Here is a 14,496-nt window from a genome sequence, read left to right as displayed (position 1 = left end):
TGCTTCACTGTCCCCAGGGGTCTGAGCGGGTGGCACAGGGCTTTTGTTTCCCTTCTGCTCAGGGTCCCTGCTCGGCCTCGGCCATCACTTTCTGTATTTTCTGTCCCTCTCCCGTCCCCCTCATTGGGTGACTCTGGCACTGCACACCACAGCGGGCCCCGGGCCTGGCCTTTCTCTCCTGTGCTGGTCAGTGCTCTGGATCGTCTGTGATTGGCTCCCTCTCCGCTCGGTTGTCAGGGCGGCGCTGGCCCTACAGGAGGTGTGGGACTGCAGTGCCCAGTCCTCCCGCCGCAGGACTTCCAGGGCCCTTCTCAGAGCCTCCGCAGCCCTGGGCGTTTCTGTCTTGTTCCCGCCACGTCCTCCCTGTGGGTTCTTGTCATGTCACTGTGACGTCCCCAGCCGGCTCCACATTTGACTGAGGGTCCCACGTTCTGTTGGATCCACACCCTGCGCGTCAGGCCCGTCCCTCGTGTGCTGGGCATGGTGACTGGGTGGCGACGTGCGTTCTGTTTTCCTCCTCTCGGGAGTGACCGGCACCCTTCTAGCACAACTCTCCCTTCCTGGTCGAGCGCCTGGCCTCTGGGGGCTTGGCCCCAGGCCCGGCTTCCATGAGTTTGACTCGGTTCTGCTGCAGCCCAGGGTGGTCTGTGGTCCGGGCATGTCCTGCTCCCGGGGGGCAGCACTTCTGTGGCTTCAGTGGGAATATCCTGATGTCTTCCAATCCTGTCTTGCTGTGGTCAGGCCCCCGCGCCACCTCCCGGGTCCAGGCAGCAGCTGACAGTGTGGCCTCCCTGCCGTGGCTCAGCCCTGGCTCCTGGGACTTTGTCACCTGCAGTTCGGGAGGTGGACGTTTGAGAGGCACTGAAGGCCATCGGGGCTCTCTGCCTGTGCGTGTCCCCTCCTGGAGTGCCCTTCAGGCCCTCGGGGTGCGGATCCCACTCCAGGTGGTCAGAGATGTGGTCCCACCTCTGCCTGCTGCGGCGCCCTCTGGAGGCTGGGGACGGGGTGGGCTTCTTGGGGACACTGTGCAGTCTGCCCAGTCACCAGCGGGAGGGCCAGTGGAACACAGGCCTCTCCACCAGGACCAGAAAGGGAGTCAAAGAGAAAAAGCAACAGTTTCAGTCTCAGCGAAGCCTGCACTTCCCGGCCTCCTCAGCCCCTGGCACAGAGGGCCCAGCCACACTCACCCTTCTGCCAATTAGGAGCTGAGACAGCAGTCCCCAGAGAGTGTGTGCACCCCCATGGCCACACCCTGCACAAGCCGCTGCCACGCTCCTGCCCATCCCCACCCTTGTGCCACCCTCCTGGGCAATGCCCGACAGGGCAGCTGCCTGCTGCGCCTCTGGCCCTCCCTCTGCGGGGCTCGGACCCTGGCGGGGCTCGGACCCTGGCGGGGCTCCTCAGGCCCCGCCCTCTCTGCACCACCCCTTATCCACACACCCTTCTCATGAGCCGCATGGAACCGGCTCCGGCAAAGACCTGGCTCCCCCTCCACCTGCCCCTCGAGGGGACAAGTGACGTGGGGGCAGCACAGAGACAGCAGGCTCTGTCTGTAGGGTCAGCAGAATTCCATACACATCCCCGACCGGGGACAGGAAGCTCCAGGTGTTAGGAGGGACTAGAGGGATGGGAGCCCTGCCTGGGAAGGGGGTGTGGGCCTCGGGGGTGCATCTGCCCCGGGTCCATGCAGGAGTGTGGCCTCGAGGCTGCCACCTAGGGACACCTGTGAGTGGCACTGGGCATGGTGGGTGGCTTGCTGGGGTCTGTCTGGGCAGTGCCCAGGCTCACTGGCCCTGCTGTGCTGGCCGCTGCTCTGTGCTAGACCCTCGGGGCTGCGGACTGGGAAGTCTTCCGCATCGGGGACAGGCTGTTCCTCGCCGTCGCCAACAGTCACAGCTACGACGTGGGAATGCAGCTGCGCAACGATTCCTACACCATCAACTCCGTCATCTATGAGCTGAACGTCACCGCCCAGGCCTTTGTCAAGTTCCAGGACATCCCCACCTGCAGGTACTGGGTGGGCTCACCTGCCCTCTGCTTGGGCACACTGGCTGCAGCAAGCCACCATGCTGGGCCTGGCATCCGTTCCAAGGCCGACACTGCACGGAGCGCAATTTCTCTGCACGTTTGTGGTTTTGCCCTGTGCGGAGGAGCCCGGGGCAGGTCTGTGCCCCTCTGGGGAGGAGGTAGTGGTTCCTCCACGAGGAGCCGTGGCTGGTCTGCTTGCCACAAGCAGGAGGCCCCAGGCCGCTCAGTGGCTCCTGAAGCTGCCCCTCTATCCACAACGGCAGGTGCCCTCCCCCGTGTCGGCGCCCTGCCCAGCAACTGCAGGAAACAGAGGCTTGTTGAGGCAGGAGTGAGGCTGGCGGTGTGGACGGGGTCAGTGTGGCCACCTGGTGCTGGGCCCAGTCCAGCTTGCTCTGCAGGGCACTGAGGCCTGCGCAGTGCCCCCTGCGGCCCCAGAGCTGAGCAGCTGTAGCCAGCCCAGGCTTGACCTGGGGAGGGACTTCTAAGTCTTGCTTGAAAATGTGGCTGAGTCTGCATCATTCAGACCCCAGAACAGAGGGCTTCGTCCGTCACGTTTAAAACCAGAACCCGGCCAGTGTCGGCCCCAGAGGGAGCAGGGCCTCCCCAGCTTTCCTCAACGTTTGAGTCCTTCAGGGAGCACTCTCAGGCCCCTCCTGAGGCCAGCCTGTCCCACCCTGGAGACACAGTGAGCACATTTAGGAAAGGAAATCGGAGACCCACTCTTTGGAGGAAGACAAGGGAGGTGCCAGGGGTCCTGGGATCCAGCGCCAGCCACGAGCTCACCATGCATCACGGTGGAAACAGAGTGTGCGGAAGGGACACCCCAGGCCCCTGACAGTGTCGCTCCCAGAAACAGGCAGGCAAAGAAGGACTCTCCCTTTATGCCCACCACAGTCAATCATTGATTTACAAGGTGCACAATGTCACCTTACTGATGGCTCAAGTATTTTTTAATGAAAAAAGAAAAACAATCCTCAGAATAGAATAAGAACTAGCGGTGGCACCTGGTTCAGACCCAGGAAGGAGCTGCCTGTGGCCTCCTGGGTCACCGTGGCTCCAGCAGCCGAGCAGGGCCCAGGAGCCACACCTCTGTGCCTGGAAGCCAGGCTGTTCATCAAGGCCTCCTGCTGAGAGAGAGGTTCAGAGCAACGCACACCTTAGACACTTGGGCACGTTTAGAGTGAAGCCAGCATGGGAATGAGTGGCAGCAGGAATGGGTCAGGGGGCGAGGCGGTCACGCATGGCCATGCCAGGCGGCCTCGGCTCCGGGCACCCGGTCTCAGCCCTCACCCCCACTGTCTCCGCAGCGCCCTGGACTGGGAGTTCTTCTCTGTGGGAGAAGATCACTTCCTGGTGGTCGCCAACTCCTTCGATGGAGAATCCTTCTCAGTGAACAGTATTATCTACAGGTAAGGGCCAGCCGAGGCCAGCCTCCTTCTCCCCACTCGCCTTCCCCTGCAGATGGCCACCAGCTCAGCAGGGCCAGGCCATGGGGAGTGTTTCCCAGTGCCTCAGCTGGTGCTGGGCCGTGCCTGCTGGGAGCCGGCTGGGCCACGGCCCGATGCTGACTGACCACTGGAGGTGCAGCAGGTGGGCTGCTGGTGGGAGTTCCTGGAGTCCAGCTTTCCTCCGGCAGACTCCGGGGCGGAACTGTTCCACGTCTTCTAGGTGTTTTCACTGATTTAAGTGTAATGAGTGGGGACTGTGTCACTCCCAGATGTTTAGCAGTGTTTGAGACCATCACTGACCAAGTTATCAATCCCAGAGTTTTTCTTAAGAGGACTAGGAGATATAATCACATCGGAGAATAAGGGCTTCTCTGCCCCTTGGATTCTGAGGCTTCTATGGTGTTCTTAACTAGTAGAACGTTCCAGAACGGTCCTGTAGCAGCAGTAGTGGTCAGCAGCCCTGCCCCCACCTCTCAAGTTCACGTGGGACCTCACGGCCACCAGCCACCGACAGGATGCTGCCTTGGGCAGGTCTGAGCCGCTGGCTCCTTGGGGTTGGCTTCTGCTGCTCTGTTCACGTAACAATGTACGAAGACAGAGCTCCCCGTGTCTCTGTGACTGGTGCCACTGGAGTGGGTGTCACCCTGTATCACCTTCCCTAGGTCTCAGGTGCTATATCTAAGCTTTCCGCATCCAGAATAGGAAACGCGACTGGGCTTTGGTTTCCCTGGGGACTCCCCTTATCCACACACAGACGCACTGCCGCAGGCGCTGCACGGGGCCAGGGCCGTTTGGAAAACACGCTTCTCTGTGTTTCGTGAGGACCTTAAATGGGTCAGGTGGTTCCCAGGCCTGGCACCTTTTCAACCGTGTCTCAGAGACTCTCCAGGCTCCCTGCTTATTGGCCTGTCCAGGGCTCCGTCTCTCTCGAAATGGAGGTCATCTGTGTTTCACAGGGGAGAAAATCATCAATTTTCTCAGAATTTCAAACTTACTGCAGTAGACTCTCAACACAATCAAGCAATTTGACAATGCATGTGGAAGAAAAAGTTTTTAGAGATGGCCAAGAAATTTCTGAAAAAGAACAGTGCAGGAGGGAACTACAGGGTGGAACAGGGTGGTCCTTGCTAAAAATGGACACCTGATGGTGGGCTGGGGTGGCTCGGGGGCGCCTGCCTCCGGGCCTGAGCCCGCTGCATCCCTGCACCACAACATCAGTGAGGGAAGATTTAAAAAGGGGTGCGGAGGTCACAGTCCAGAGGGCCAATGGTTGGTCGTCCCTTAGTGTGACCTGTGTTCAGCAGAAGGAAGGGCACACTGTTCTGTTTGCTTTGGGTTCTGCAGATTGAACCCAGGGGCCTTAACTGCTGAGCCACATCCCCAGCCCTTTTCTATACTTTTTATTTAGAGACAGGGTCTCGCTGAGTTGCTTAGGGCCTTGCTGAGGCTAACTTTGAACTCGTGATCCTCCTGCCTCAGCCTCCCAAGCTGCTGGGATGACAGGCGTGACCATGGCGCCCAGCCGGATGCGTTGTTTAATAAAATGATTCTGTGTTATTTTCCATCCAGCTGGCAGAAAACGAAGCTAACCCTAGTTCCTACCCATATCCAAAAGCAAATCTTAGCTGAATTAAACATCCAAGTGTAAAAATACAAGAAGAAAATGTAAGGCTTTGCTCAGCCTCCAAGTGAGGGAGAGGGCAGCTGGCCGCTCACACACAGAGCTCCTGTGGCAGAGACCACCAGGGGCCAGGACGGAGCCGACCCGCAGACCTGAGAGGAAGCGGGAGGAGAAAGGGTTAGAATCGGGGACATGGGAGGCTGTGAGCAGCGATCTCGGATGACGGGGACCTGAGTAAACCTGTGGGAAGTGACCTGCTCTCAGACATGACCCTGTGCGTTTACGGGAAGTGATCCAGGAAAACATCAAGAGTGAAGCCACATGTGCCCTTGACCTAGGAGCCCGCCTGGGGACTCCATCCTGCGGGACGAGGCCACCTTGCACAGACACATCTCTGTGAGGGCCTGGCTGGGGCCTGCTCACGCCTGGGCGGGGGCTGCCTGACCGGGGCTGCGGGCAGGGCTCCCAGGGCCTAGAGCACGGGCGGTGCTGTGTGGGGTGTCTCAGGGCCGGTGGGGGCAGCACGCACCCCACTGTCCAGGTGACCCCACAGCTGCACCCCTTGGAGCCTCCAGGATTCCTGACTGTCCTCCGCAGGTTTCAGGGTGCGTGGGGCAGGGTCCTGGGGGGTAGGAGGGAGCTGTGGGATCCTCTAGGGGCCGCGTCCCCTCTGGGCCTCAGTTTCCCACTTTCTCAAGATGAGAACCTCCCCCCCACACCCAGGAGCCCTCTAGGTTCAGCAGAGGCTCGTCACACCGCCACACGTGGCCGGGGAGGTGGGGGCCTCGAGCACGTCTGGAGGCGAGCTGGTGACCGGGTGGTCAGGAGTGTGGGGCAGGAGGCTGCCGCTCACCCAGAGCAGCCCACCCACCCTGGCCAGGCTGACGCCGTCCCCCACAGGTGGCAGGGCTACGAGGGCTTCGTGGCTGTGCACAGCCTCCCCACCTTTGGCTGCAGGGACTGGGAGACCTTCGCCACCTCGGCCGGCTCCTACCTCATCTACTCCAGCGCCAAGGAGCCCCTGTCCAGGGTCCTGCGGCTGAGGACCACCTGAAGGACGGCGTGCAGAGCAGGGTGGCAGGCAGCCCAGGCAGCTGGCTGGCAGCAGGCGAGACGTGGCCCCTCTGTGCCTCTCTGAGCAGGGCTGTCCGCCCGGCAGGTGGCCCTGCAGAGCTGCGTTCCTGGTGACCACTGGCCATGTTCCAGATGACCAGGCGTCCTTCAGGCTAAGGCCCAGGGCTGTCCCCTGGTGCTCCCAGCCTGGTCCAGCAGGGACTCTGCCATAAAGGAACAATTGTACCAAGTTTTACCTCAAACACAACAGGGCCCCTGTGTGTCCCTGGCCTGGGCCTCCCCCTGGTGCGTCCCTGGCCTCCGGACAGTCTCCCCCATGCAGTCCTCACGTGCATCGGGATGGACACCTATTTATTGTGTTGTAACTGTGGAAATATATTTATATTGCTCTTTACAAAAAGCACGGCGGTGTCTCTGTGCTTCTTTCGGGGACCCGACTCTGAGTAGTGGGGCCCAAGCATGGCCCTTGGTCACCAGAGCAGGCAGAGCTGCCCCTTCCCCAGAGAGCCCTGCCCCTGGCCCCGGTTTACCCACAAGTGCATCGGGCTCACCTGAGCTCAGAATCCCAAGGCCACGCCCGGCAGGTTTCCCTCCCTTCCCCAGGCCCCCACCATGGAGACTGGACAGTCTTCTTGGCTGCACCCCAGGCAACCACCCCCTCGTCCCTCAGGGGCCAGTGTTCCAGAGATGGCCTCAGAGGCCTCCCTGGGCTAGGGCTGGCTCACTCCTTCCCACACCTAACGCCCCGACCCTATTCCGGCATGGAGACCTTCTACCTCCCTGGATGGTCATTGAGAGGGATGTAAGACCCACCCTGGAGCCTCGAGGAGGTCAGCAGGAAGGGGGTTGCCACTGAGCAAGTCCCTGGGTTTGGAAGTGCTCCGGCCAGACCTTTGAGGGGAGGCCCTGTGGGCCCACACACGGTGGAGACGCAGGTCCTGGGAATGGGAAAGGCGCAGCAGTCCAGGCAGGGGAGGGCTCGGGCGTGCAAGGCCCGCCGTGTCCTCACCAGCCTGCCGAGAGCAGACACCCAGGGGCCCCTGCGACTGGGTGACAGGGCTGTGACGGGGATGCTCAGGGCCACGCTCCAGGGCCACGCTCCTTTGACAACCGCTTAGCTGTCTTATTCTGGAAGTTCCGAATGGTCTTGGAATGAGGGGAGTTTGTTGGCTTGAATTTCCAGGCAGGTACCTGGGTGTTTCTTTATTATTATTCTCTGAATCTAAACATTCTTGTGCATCTGTGAAGCCGTTCAATACGGAGATCTGACAGGAGAGCACAATTGACAAATCAGAAAACGCACTCTCTCTCGAGGAAACCTACTCATAGTCTGTCCAAATACAAAAGCCAGGAACCAGGGCCCAGGTGTGATCCAAGTCCCCAGATTAAACCTGCGGAAACGGTTTGGCCCCTTAGAACAGGCCGTGAGAGCCCTGCGGGAGGGAAGTCCAGGAACTGTTATAGAGATTGACGCCGAACCCCTGTCACTCACATGGAGGGGCTGGTGGGGCCGCCAGCATCACCGCCCTGTCACTCACGCGCAGGGGCTGGGGAGACTAAGACCTCTGACAGTGGGCCTTGGTCAGGGAGAGGGCTGGGGAAGGCCGCTGCTCTCAGTGGAGAAGTGAGTTAGGTTGGACCCTTGAAGGAGAGGCTGACTAGTTGGGGAGGGGTCTTACTGTCCAGCAGCCGTCACAGAGGTCCTGCCCCTGCGGTCCCGGGAAGCCCAGTGTGGGGACTGAAGGATGCGGCCTCTCCTTCTCCTTTGACCACAGCTTGTGGAGCCTGGACACTGGCTTCTCATGCCAGAACTGGAGTGAAGACACCAGCAGGGTCCACCAGGAAACAGGGGAGAGCTGGGGGGGGCAGTGGCCTCTGGCTGCCCACTGGGGCTCCGCTTCCAGGTGCAGTGAAGCCAGGCTCTGGAAAAGCCCAGGCGCTCTCACAGCCCTCGACACCCTCTGCCCAGCGGTGTGGGGTGAGATCCGCATCTGGCTCCTGCCGCCAGGGCCCGGGCTGGAGGCCTCTGGGCTCCCTCCCTGGGCAGCACCAACACCCACAGGTGCATGCGAGAAACCCCAGGGGCCAGGAGTGTGGGAGGCCATCCCATAGTCACCTCCCTGGCTGGGTGAGAGGCGCTTAGACACAGCAGTGTCAGAGCCTTCCCCACCCTGTCCCAGGTCCAGGGCTTGTCTGGGCAGAGGCGTGCCTGGCCACTGACCCGAAGACCCAATCGTCGCCCCTGACCTTGGGAGGCTGCCCCCCCCTTAACCTTCACTGGATGGGATTTTCCCCAGAATTTTTTGTTCCCCAATAAAAGCCCACTCCCTGGCGTGCTCTCTCTCTCTCTCTCTCTCTCTCTCTCTCTCTCTCTCTCTCTCGCTGGCCTCTTCTGTGAACCTCGCCACAGTGTTAGGTGGCTGGAGGCGGGAGCTAGGAGGAGCTGTCCTGGAGCTGGTTAAAGGTCATGAGAGTCTGTCTCTTTAATTTAAAACTCCCTAGCAGTTTCTCACGATTCCAACCTTCTTTCATGAAGCCAGCGCAGGTCGTGGGCTAAAGGAGGACCCTGGCAGGACGTGGAGGAGCCCCACAGTGTCCCCACCCCAGCCAGGCCCTCTGCAGTCCCTGCACCCCTGGACCTGCACATCCCTGCTATGGCCACCCTGCGGCCTGGCCCTGGGCCTAGCTCCATGCCACGTGGGCCACTCCCCATGCTGCTTCGGCTGTACCAAGAGTGGTCACCGTAAATCGGCTGTCATTGTCAGACAGCCCTGCTGCCCGACAGGGGTGGACGGCAAGCCACACCTCTTTGGGTCGGCCTGGGGTTTCTGATCTTAACTGGGCCTAGACAGGCCTGGATGGCCAACAGTGTTGAGAGCCACAACCAAGTCAGGATGGCGCCTGGCATTTTGCCAGAAGGAGTGGTTGAGGGGTAGTGCCAGCGAGCCATTAGGATGATGATGGTTAAGTTAAGCTGTGCATAATTATTGGGATGATGGCTGATTGCTGTAACTGGATGATGCTGGATTGGGGCAAGCTGTGTATTCAGTTGTGTATGTGGACCTCTGCTGTCCGGCAGTGGGGCGGCTCCTGCTACTTTGGTGCCCACTACTTTTGAGTTCTCGCGGAGTTCCCGTTGAGTTCCCATTGAGCTCCCGTTGTAACTTCTCCCCTGATAGCCCTTCCTCCTCTAAACTTTTTTCCCTTGTCTGACTAACTCGAGAGACTTCCTCTTTTACTTGATATAGGATGTCTTCTCCTAGACTAAGCAAACAAGATTGTACCAACGTCCACAATGGTAATGTGCCAACTGGCAGAGTTCCTGGGCTTTCCTTTTCTATCCTTTTTAAATCTTCACCATGATGGTTCCATTGTGATATATTTACCACCCCTCTTTAATGAACCATGGGTTACACCTTTGTATCGTCTTAACGTATGCCCTGACTGTTCTTGATTTTACTGAGATGCCTCCTTCCTCCAGCAATTTACTTAACACCCTTTTGGTTTGGTTTTCACTAATTTTTAGTTCCATATTTCTGCTATAAAGATAATGGAACCCAACAAGATAACACAAAACAAAACGGAACAAAAATTTGTTGTATCAGTTTTTCTATTTTCTTGACATGTGTATCCATGGTCTATCTGTATCTCTTCCTCAGGGGCGAACAACTTCAAACCTTGAGCCAACCACTTTCCCCAGTTTGCCTGAGAAAGTTCTAGGGACAGGCAGCTTGAAACAAAAACAAAACAAATCGAAACAAGAACACATTATTTTTTGAAATGGTCACCCATTCTCTCACCTTCCCTCAGGGGCCAGCAATTTCACTTACCCCCAAGCTTCAGGCGATCCCCGTACGGGCCACCAAATGCCGCAGTCTGGCTGCGCACGATTAACTGGGAGGTCACGAGCCACTTGTGGATTCAAGCCGGAACAAACTTTATTCCAGAACCCACACAAACTCCACGGGAACTCAGGGAACTCAAAGGGAACTCCGCGAGAACTCAAAAGTAGAAGGCACCTGAGGTAGCAGGAGCCGCCTTATTGCCGGACAGCAGAGGTCCACATACACAACTGATTACACAGCTTGCCCCAATCCAGCATCATCCAGTTACAGCAATCAGCCATCATCCCAATAATTATGCACAGCTTAACTTAACCATCATCATCCTAATGGCTCGCTGGCGCTACCCCTCAACCACTCCTTCTGGCAAAATGCCAGGTGCCATCCTGACTTGGTTGTGGCTCTCAACACAACAGGAGAGGGACAAGAGGAGGAAGAGCAGAGGAGGTGGGGCTGTGGGGCAGGCGGGCTTGGGCAGGGAGCAGACTGCAGGGCAGGGGTCAGTCCTCGTGGGGCTAAAACCCAGAAATGCCTTCAGAGGTGGGGCTGCCACACAGAGAGCAGGGGAGTCCCCCAGCACCCCTAGAACCTACCTCCACACTGTGATGGTCAATTCATGTGCCACTTGGAGGGTGCTTTTGAGTACGGTTAATTTGTAAATCTGTGCACTTTGTAAGTAGATCGGTGGGCCTCGCCCATTCAGCTGAAGGCTTGACTGGAACAAGAAGGGGGTTCTCCAGCCAACAGCCTCAGCACATCTGTGCCGTCCCCTCTCCTGGTCTCCTGCTGCCAGTCCACACTGCAGTTTGCACTCAGTGGCCTCCATAACCACGAGAGCCGATTGCTTGATAAATCTCTCCACACAGCCAGTGGCTGTTTCCTTGAGAGCTCGGCTCTGATGGGTTCAAGACCCAAACAGGCAAAAGTGCCCGGGTTGGAATCAGGACGGCTGGAGTCCAGTTCCACCTGCCACTTCCCGACCTGAGCCTGTGCCATCGTGACCTCTGCCTGTCACACTGTGCTGAGCCAAGTGGCACTGGAAGGACACCACAGCCTGCCGCGCCCTGGACCAGGCTGGCACCCACAGCTGCCCAGCCGGCCACCGTGCTGCAGCGGCTCCCAGGAGGGCCCTCCTCCTGGGGCGCCCTCCTCCTGGGGTGCCCACGGCTGTGCCAGCACACGGGGCACAGGCTTCGACGGGAACCGGGGACACAATCCAGTCTGGGGCAGTGCCTGAGGAGGGGCCTGCTCAGAGAAGATGGCTCAGCCTCAGGAGAACCCTGCAGCCACCAGGCAGGGTGTGGGAGGGAGCCCAGGTCCGCGGCCAGGCCCTCTGGGGCTGTGATCCTGTGATCTCAAGTGTATTTCTGGTTTTCCCAAGGGCCCTTTTCTTTGCACCTTTGATCTTATTGATTTATGAACAGGATTCTGTACTGCGCGGGTCTTAGGTGTGCACAGCCAGCGAGGTCCCCAGGCCAGGTGTCCTGTGTCACTACCCCCTGGCACCCCTCCAGCCAGTCCCGCCCCCACCGCCGCTCCAACCTGGCCTCTGACTCCCGCAGGCTGCAGCCAGGTAGGTGTCTCTCCTTGCTGTGGACTGTCACAAACACCCGGTTTGTCCCCACCCTCCTGCCCACCGACCCGGCTGCTTCCTGGGCAGCTGGAGTGTTGTGGAGACGTTTCTGTGTGGACGCAGGTTTCCTTTCCTGGTGACCATCTCCAGCAGGAAAGGTGGCTGCAGGCGGGCCCTCAGCCTGGTCGGGAGCCACAGGCCGCAGAGCCAGGGCCATCTCCGGGCCTCCCATCTCACAGTCAGCTCTCAAAATGAAGGTCCAGCGATGTGCTGCCCTGGGCTGCTCCAGGGGGCAACAGGAGCCCGAGGGATCAGGTCCCAGCAGCTCTGGGGGTCACAGGAAGGGTGAAGGGCGGGGGAGGCAGAGTGAAGGGGCTGAAGGCCGGAGCAGTCGGGAGGAGCCAGCGTCCTCCAGGGGCATTACCCAAGCCTGCTCGGCCGGCCTCCTCACCGTGAGGACGACAGGCGACAGGCAGCAGGCGTCCCAGCCTTGGTGGCAACCCCTGCGATGCTGCAGCTGAGGGCCACACAGATGTGCTACCTGAGAGCTCTGGAGGGTAGCACCAGGCCAAAATCCCCTGTCCTTGGGCTGTCCCTTCTCCAGGGAGACCATCCCTGCCCCCTCTGGCCTCTGGGGCCACCGCCAGGGTCAGGCAGCTGCTGTTCACCACGCTGCATGTCCCTGGCCCACCCCTGCCTCCCTCCTCCCTGGGTATCAGCCTGGCCATGGCGCTGGGCTTCCGGATGTCCAGGACACCCCACGCCCCACAGTCGGTGACGGGCCACGTGAGGAAACACTGTGCAGGTTCTGGGTGTCTGAATGTGGACATCTTTGGGGACCACCATCCTGCTGATGGCACCCAGGGCTCTGGACGCCTTCCCCCACCATCATGTGGGACAGCCGAGCCCCTTGTCACATCCCCAACTCAAGTCGACACCCAGCCCCAGTGGGACGCAGTTGGAGGCGCACCTTCAGGAGGCGAGTAAGGCTAAGGGGTCATGGGACTGGCCCTGACCCAGCACAGGTGTCTTCCAAGAGGAGGAAGAGACCCAGATCCCCTCCCTCACGTCCAGTTCCTGTGACTTCCAGACCAGCTGGCTCTGAGTCACAGCGACGCCCCAGTGACCCCTAGGGAAGGACCTGGGATTGCGTACCATCCTGAGTAGCTGGGTCCAGCCACCTGGCCAGTGGCTTCAGTGAGACCCACAAGCACCAGGGAGCCTGCAGAAGCTGTTTGGCTGACCAGAGAGCCATCTTCTGGCCAGCACCTGACCCTGTGCAGCCTGTCCCCACGTGCCCTGGAGTGTGGACTGCCCTGGGGCTGGAGCCTCCCCCACAGCTGAGCATGTGCGTGGGGTGCCAAGGGCTCCAAGTGGGGGAGGGAGAGCTCCTGTCCCCGGGGGGGCCTGTCCAGCTTCCCCTGGCAGAGAGCGGAGCCCTGGTGGGGTCTGGCTGTGCACAGACCACAGGGCCCCTGGGGCAGGTCCAGTAAGGAGGTGAGCCCTGCCCAGACACCGGCCAGGCCCCTCACCAGCCACCTCCAAGTCTGAGTGTGTAAGTGGCCTGCAGGTGGAGCAAGCCACCCTGCCTCGGGGCCCGTGCTCAGCCTCCCCCCATAAGGCTTGGCCGCCAACGTGGCCTCCAGAATCAGAGTCTCTCCCTGGCTGGCCTGTGGGCACCACCAGCCACGCTGTCCCGTCCTGGCTGCTTCTCTGTCCCCTGCCTTGGTGGCCCTTCCCTTGAATGCCCCGTCTCTCCACGGGCAGCTGGCTCTCGGGTGGGCTTGTGGCTCTAGCACTTCTGCGCAGAATGCCAGGGAGGGGGCATCAGCCTGATGACCTCAGCTGGGCCTGAAGCCTCACATGTACAAGTCCAGTGGCCAGCAGCACCCAGCAGTGCCCAGGTGTCCACTCCCTTCCCAGCTAGCATCGTTGCCATGGTTACAGATTCAGATACCGGCACTGGACTCTGAATGTGAGGCAGCCCTGCCTCTGGCCATTGTGGTATGGATGGGCGGTGGCCCTGGCTCTGCTCGGCTTGTGAGCCGGCCACAGGCTGTTCCTCCATCTGGTTCCTTTTTGTTTTGACAACACCCCGAGGCCCAGGTCCCCGAGTGAGAAAGTCCAGGCCCGGTGTCAGACGCGGACTCCGGCCCAGCGCTGCCCTAAACAAGCTGCCTTCTGAGCCTGTCATTCCTCGGTGCAGGCCCCAGAACCCTGTGTGTGCTCTGAAGCTAGGTGGTGGCTGCTGGCGCCAGCACCCTGTGCAAGCCAACCAAGACGCCCCGGAGAGCAGGCTGGTCCACGGGACCCGCGGGGGCTGCGAGTCCCAACAGGGCTGCGAGGGTTTGCTGTCCCCGTGGCCTCCTCTGCCTGCACCTTCCAGAGACGCTCAGCATCCTGCCAACGCTAGCCAGCTCTGCCCTGGGCTCCCACCCAGAGGCCTTCCTCAAGGTGCCAGCCTGGCACTCAGGGAGCCTCGGGCCCAGACGATGTCTCCCACCTGTGCTGGGCATGGCAGAGGGGCCCTGAGAGGCTCGGAGAGGCGAGCCGTGCCGTGGCCGTCCTCAACGTGCGGCCAGGAGCACAAGCCACCGGCCACAGGCAGCCCCGGAAGTCAGACAGGCAGGAAGCCGATTCTGAGGGCAGGGCAGGGGTCCAGACTGGGCAGCGGCCTGAGGGACAGAGGAAGGTCTGCGGAGGCAGCTGCTGGGCGTTCAGGGAAAGGGAGCGGAGCACACGCCATGGAGGGTGTGCTGTGCGGGAGCAGTTAGGGTCCACATGAGTGTGCGTGTGAGCACATGTGCACATACGTGCAGAGTGCCATGTGTGACCACGCGTGTAGAGTGCCATGTGTGACCACATGTCAGTGTGCTTGTTTGGAGCACATATAGGGGAAGTGCGTGGGGG

General features: G+C 60.2%; 1 protein-coding gene and 1 long non-coding RNA gene across 2 annotated transcripts in view; one reads left to right on the top strand and one right to left on the bottom strand.

Annotated features, from left to right (window-relative positions):
- The window catches only part of Tspear (thrombospondin type laminin G domain and EAR repeats), a 160,824-nt gene extending 154,191 nt beyond the window's left edge, over positions 1-6,633 (top strand). Inside the window, exons 10-12 of the mRNA XM_015478366.2 lie at positions 1,823-2,010; positions 3,336-3,437; positions 5,998-6,633. Coding sequence (XP_015333852.2) covers positions 1,823-2,010; positions 3,336-3,437; positions 5,998-6,151 — 444 coding nt within the window. The 3' untranslated portion in view covers positions 6,152-6,633. The remainder of the gene's footprint in view (positions 1-1,822; positions 2,011-3,335; positions 3,438-5,997) is intronic.
- Positions 6,634-10,089: 3,456 nt separating this feature from the next.
- Positions 10,090-14,490, bottom strand: LOC125616991. The gene is made up of 2 exons (XR_007347851.1): positions 10,607-14,490; positions 10,090-10,190 (listed from the first exon to the last, which is right to left on the bottom strand). It is a non-coding gene; the product is annotated as an uncharacterized LOC125616991 (long non-coding RNA).
- Between the last annotated feature and the right edge of the window lie 6 nt (positions 14,491-14,496).

This window comes from Marmota marmota, unplaced genomic scaffold, assembly GCF_001458135.2.
Source record: "Marmota marmota marmota unplaced genomic scaffold, marMar, whole genome shotgun sequence".
NCBI classification, from domain to species: Eukaryota; Metazoa; Chordata; class Mammalia; order Rodentia; family Sciuridae; genus Marmota; species Marmota marmota.
This window is presented reverse-complemented; position numbering and strand designations above follow the sequence as displayed.